The 6,047-nt window shown below is 43.5% G+C and overlaps 1 protein-coding gene across 1 annotated transcript; it reads right to left on the bottom strand.

Annotated features, from left to right (window-relative positions):
• Nucleotides 1-7: 7 nt before the first annotated feature.
• LOC121360465 (pancreatic alpha-amylase-like) lies at nucleotides 8-2,836 on the bottom strand (the record flags this gene model as incomplete). Its single annotated transcript, XM_041480315.1, has 4 exons — nucleotides 2,666-2,836; nucleotides 1,919-2,065; nucleotides 1,524-1,721; nucleotides 8-226 (listed from the first exon to the last, which is right to left on the bottom strand). Coding segments are annotated over exons 1-4 (735 nt in total), but the record flags the coding sequence as incomplete, so codon positions are not given.
• Nucleotides 2,837-6,047: the final 3,211 nt, after the last annotated feature.

Here is a 6,047-nt window from a genome sequence, read left to right as displayed (position 1 = left end):
GGTAAATGAAAGGTTTAGTTCCTGCAGAAAACCATTGAGTGTTCAGATCATGCAGCTTGTCCAGAAATGCTCTTATGTCCCCAGGCCACATGTGCTTGGCAGCATCAATTCGGAATCCTGCTACACCAATGTCAATGAGATGGTTCATGTATTCTGCAACCTTTGAGCGCACATAGTCCTTCTCCAGGGCCAGATCCAGAAGGCTGCTCAAGCGGCAGTCCCGGACCTGTGTAACAGAAAAGAATAAAGATATCTGTGTATTACACCAAAGGAGGGGTGGAGATGGGGTGGTGGATAATGAGGTTGTATTGGATTGGGAGGAAAGGAGGGTGTGATATCCAGAGTAAAAGCTTTTGTCTTCCCAAGTCACTGTTGCACATGATAAAGCCCTACTGTCCTGGAGACAGCTGAACACCTGCCTTCTAATGGGAAGTGATGAATAAATTCTTGTTTTACTTTGCTTATGTGTGTGGCTTTCTCTTTACCTATTAAACTGTCTTAATCTATGAGTTTTCTCAGTTTTACTCTTCCAGTTCTCTTCCCCATCCCACTAAAAGTAGGATGAGTAGTGTTTAGCTGCTGGCTGAGTTAAACCACAAGTTTTCTTTGGTGCCCAACGTGGGACTCAAAGGGTTTGAATTAATCAGTGTCTGTGATTAATGTGCTAGATGGAATTTCCAGCTGTCTTGCTGTTTGGCTAATAATTGACAGGCTCCTGTGCTTGCCATGGAGCTCACTGGCCTCACTGAGCATTAGAGTCTAGGGCTCATTAGCAGCTGCTTTGTGCTGTGGCTGCAGCTGCAGCCTGTGCTGCTGATCCCCCAACCTGGGACATTCTGATCCCAGTGCTGGCGCTGGCCTGGGCTGGCACCTGAGGGACTGCAGGGCCTGGGGAAGTCCAAGCCAGGGCTGGGGTAAGGGGAGGAGTTCATTGCAACATAAAGCATGATGCTCTAGTCCAAAGGAACTGGGAGTGGACATTGTAATGGAAATACCTTTAATTTATTGTAATCCAGGATTTGGGATATGTGTTATAGGGGTTACCACAGCAGAAGCCACCTGAACCCATGAAGGACAAGCCCTACATGAAGCAGTGCAAGTGCAGAAACATTATAATGTATTGTTGCAAAGTGGCTGAAGGGAGAGCTTCAGAAAGAACTGCTTCATATTCTAACTACAAAACCCAGTAAACTGTGTAACTACAGCACCACCTTGCACTGCTCACAGTTTTCCGAGGGGGCTCCTTATCGTGATCTGCTGAGTTTATAGGCCATAAAAATGAGCTCACAGGCTGAGCTGAGTACACTGGGCTCACTTCAGGAGCAAACATCTGCATGTAGGTTCTTGATTCCTCAGTACTTAGAATATTTTGGGCCACACGTACCTATGGTCACCACTTCATTCACTTGTCAAGTGACTAAGCACAGGTTTTGTGAGGCACTACACCTTTTGATTTTACTGTAGAGTTAACAGAATATGTCAAGAAAAAAAAAAGTTTTGAAAAATTTTCCAGGGAAAGTTACCTGATAGATATCATTATAACTTTCAATTTCTCCACTTCCAGTGTGACATTTGCCATCATTGAAATCCCAGCCAGAGTACGGGACAGCTGGAAAATCTCTGTTTCCAGCATTAAAATAGCTTCCACAGGTAGAATGTGTACCTGAGCCACCTGCAGCCCCACACATATGGTTGACGACAGCATCCACATAGATACGAACCTGGAAGAGCAGTATGTGCATGTCAGTGTTTTGTAGCAAACATGAAGTGATAGCCAGGGATTTACCACATCACTCTTAAGTGGATTATTTTCCCTTTCAGTTTCTTCTCAGTTTACATCTCCTTTGAGGACAGCAGCACCTTCCCTCAGCTGATACAGCACTTCTTGCCATATCAGACAGATTTTCAAGGCACTTACTCCAACATTGTTGCATCTCTTCACCATGTCTCTGAATTGCTCTTCATTTCCTGATCGAGAGCAGATCTTGTAGCTAATGGGCTGGTATCTTTCCCACCAGGGCCTGTTCGGGTTAGTAATAACAATATTTTCATTTGGAGGTGAAACCTACAGATGAAATGATGTACTTTGGTAAGAAATCAAATGGTTTTACTAAGGGCAAAATCTGTGCTCAGGACATCTGCCCTCAGAGGAAAGTTAGTACCCAAGCCAGTCTTTCTCCCACAGCAGAAGTTCAGATCTGTGAGATGTCTGTCTTGTACACTGGCAAGAAAGACATTTTGGTTTGCTCCTGTGAGTTGCCTGGGTCCAGCATGGGCCTGCTTTCCAGGACATGTGCATGGAAGGGCTGAAGCCACAGGAATTATTTTCACCTGTAACAGCGACAGCCTTAGGAATGCCAAACCTCACTGCTTCCGTACTTCCTTTAGAACAAGGTAAAGAGCTTTACCTCCCACTTAGCTTTGAGGGGAAGCCTTTCAGCATGCCCCTTTGTAACTGATCTGCTAGACATACACCATCATTCATTCCTACAGGGCCCTGCAGAGTTAGGGCTGCTTCTAAAAGCAGTTACTACTTCCTACCCTCCCTCCTCAGCAAGATGACTGTCCCCAACTCAGACATTATTAATCAAATTATTGAATATTAACAACTTATGAATCAAATATTACAATGCCATTTTCCTACTACTCACAGGAGACAACTGACCTGAACTCCTCCAAATCCATTAGGAGCTAAGTAGCGTTCACACTCCTCAGCAATATCCTGCCAGCGCCATTCAAAGAGATGCACAATGGAGGTTCTCTTTGGGACAGTGTTGGGGTTGTACTGCCCCCAACAAAGCCCTGCAGCTGCGAGGAGGAGGAGAAGGATTTGCATGGTGCCTTCAGTGTAAGGCTGTGGTCTCTTCACCGGCTATTTATGTGCCTGCAAGATGACAAAGTTCCTCTAGCAGGTGTCAAAATTCACATGGATCAATGCTATCAGTTATTATTTAGATAGATAGCTCAATATCATTATTTGGTTTGTTTTTTTCTCCTGAATAACCCAACAGCTGAAGATAAAATACTTTTTCACAATGATTATGCCATCATAAACTGTGTGGTCCACGAGTAGTGCACCCAAATCCATAACTGCACCCTTTCTAATCACATAAACAAAGATACTTTATCAAAAGTATTCCAAAATGTGGAAAATCAGACAGCTGCAGAAGCTGAACTGGCTAGTGCCATCCTCTTGGTCCTGGGAGAGATAAACTCAAGGCAAGGGCAAAAGTTAAGACATCCTATCTGGTCACTCTGACAGCTCTGGCAAAAGAATGTAACAAGGACATTGCTGGTGAAAGAATGGTAACTGAGAAGATTGTGTTACTAAGGGAACAGGGGCAAAGGAGTCTGAGTGGAAAATTTTGGACAGAATTTAGAGTCCTATAAATACTGGTAAACTGATGCAACAAACAGCTTTGCTTGCATAGCATGGTCTGTGTCTCTCAATCCCCGGGCATGGTGTCCCGTGTGAGGAACGACAATTTGCCTATCTGGCCATTGTGGGGATGCCCCACAGAACTGAAGTGCTGCAGAAAGGAAGCAGGAGCCAGCCAGCATCCATCCCCTCAGGTTTTGATGGTGAGCTGTGGGGGACATGGGCAGTAATATGTCTTCAGAAGAAAAACATGTCTTTGAACTTATGTATAAACTTTTAGAGAAGCCCAGAAAAACAGTTGCTTCTCATTCTCTTAAACTGATTTTACACTGGTCAGAATCACATGTTAAAGGGTTAAAGGCCAGCATGGCTTTCCCAGTGGAATTGTAGGTTGAATGGGTGATGAGAGGTGATAAGATCGAAGCTGGTTTTGTACATCTCTGGAGAGCTATTTTAGAAACTCTTTAAGCTCAGGAGGGTGCCAGGAAAGAATACTGGTACCCCCTCAGCAACAGGCAAGGACTCTGCAGAGGAGCTTTTAACATCCCCCTCTGCCTAGGAAGGATGAGAGTTGAGTCTTTCTTTGTGAGTCACAATCCGAGGGAAAGCAAGATGCTGGCACAGCTGATTAAGTAACATCAGCAGTGTTCGTTGGACAAAAAACCATGGAATTGTGAGCAGTGGGGAGGTGTTCCAGTAGTGTCAGTGCAACTTACACATAGTACAGTAATTTCTCCAAATTGGAGCCACTGTCATAATGGGTTAAACACCCTGTACCTATTTCCTAAATGAAAGGGACCTTGAGATTAAAAAACTCCTGTAAGCAGTTGCAACAGGAGTACTAAGAAAGATACTGATAATGAACCTGGTCGTGGATCCAAGACACAGATCCTGAGAACAAATCCACAGAACGGATCGATCCTCAATTTGGTGCGCGGTGCTGCTGGCAGTGGCGGAGCCCCCTCGGAGCTCCCCCTACCCACGGTAATACCCCATGGCTGGTATTAGCCCCCTGGGCTTGAAAGCCCCCCTGGCTTGTCTGAGTTCTCCCGCCTCCTTCCGCGCCGGGCGGCAGTGCTGACCTGAGGGTCCCCGGTCTGTGCCTGCCGAGAGCCGCCCATCAGCTCCTGCACAGTAGGATCAAGCCCTGCACGGCAGGATCAAGCCCTGCACACAGTACTGAAGCCATGGCACAACACTGTTAGAGTGCCTGCAGGATGCATTGAAATACATTTGTTAAAATTAACCTTGTATTTTCAGGAAGCTGTGATTTTAACAGGATTGTTTACTGGAGAGATGATTCACTGACAGTCAGTAACTAAGTCCTATAACCTTGAATTTGATCTGCAGCAGTTTAATCCCTCCATGTTGCTGCTATTTTGGTCATGGAACAGTTGTTTACCTACGTGTTGTTCCTTCATGTTTAACTGTTGTATGACAGATTTCCAGTAACTTTTTTGTAATGATAGAGTCAAAATGACTCATGTTAAATTTAAGTGATATTAATTTTCAATTTTGTTATGTTTCAATTTAGTACACTTTAAGTAATGGTAAAATTCACTTCTGTTGAATTTAAATGATGTTACGTTTACCTTCTGTTAATTTTGAGTTCTGTTGCGCTTCTGCCAAATTAAGACACTGTTAAGGTTATGTACCGTTAATTTCTGTTAAGATTAATTTTTGTTCAAATTAATTTCTGCCAAGTTTATGTGTTGCTAGGCTTAAACAAAGTTAAATTTAAGTCTCATTCAATTTAAGATCTGTTATTTTAAGTTCTGTTCAGTGCTATTAAGTAATGTTAACTTCCTCCTCCCTAAACAGCACAGCCCCTGAACTCCAACCATATGAACTTCAGAACAGTAGCCATTTATTTCCAACTCCCAATTAGACATTATCCTTTTGTTCTCCTGTATGGGTCTCTTTGTCAGTGACATGATTGTATTTGATAAGTTTTCATTAAATGTGATCTGTATTCCACGTATCTTACGCCGTATCCAGCAGATAATGAGTAATAGTCTTAATAAGACAATGGCCTTACAGGTGCAAACTGTTTTAACATCAGGGTACACAAACCCCTTACATAAAAAAAAAAACAAAAAAAGGGGAAGATGTGGAAGATCAGAAAGCCACAGAAGCTGAGCTGGGTGGTGCTGTCATCCTCTTGGCCTTGGGAGAGATAAACTCAAGGTAAGGACAAAAGTTAAGACATCCTATCTGGTCACTCTGACAGCTCTGGCAAAAGAATGTAACAAGGACATTGCTGGTGAAAGAATGGTAACTGAGAAGATTGTGTTACTAAGGGAACAGGGGCAAAGGAGTCGGAGCGGAAAATTTTGGACAGAACTTAAGAGACCTATAAATACTCGTGAACTATTGTAATAAATGGTTTTGCTTGCATAGCATGGTCTGTGTCTCTCAATCCCTGCACCAAAACATAACACACAGACCCTCTGAAGGTAAAAGCAGTAGGAGCTGACTGAAAGATGACAGGAAATCTAATCCTTACATAAAAAAAAAAACAAAAAAAGGGGAAGATGTGGAAGATCAGAAAGCCACAGAAGCTGAGCTGGGTGGTGCTGTCATCCTCTTGGCCTTGGGAGAGATAAACTCAAGGTAAGGACAAAAGTTAAGACATCCTATCTGGTCACTCTGACAGCTCTGGCAAAAG

The sequence above is a fragment of the Pyrgilauda ruficollis genome, unplaced genomic scaffold, assembly GCF_017590135.1.
Source record: "Pyrgilauda ruficollis isolate IOZ18807 unplaced genomic scaffold, ASM1759013v1 scaffold501, whole genome shotgun sequence".
NCBI classification, from domain to species: domain Eukaryota; kingdom Metazoa; phylum Chordata; class Aves; order Passeriformes; family Passeridae; genus Pyrgilauda; species Pyrgilauda ruficollis.
The sequence above is the reverse complement of the archived record's forward strand: the minus strand, read 5'-3'. Positions and strand labels throughout refer to the sequence as shown.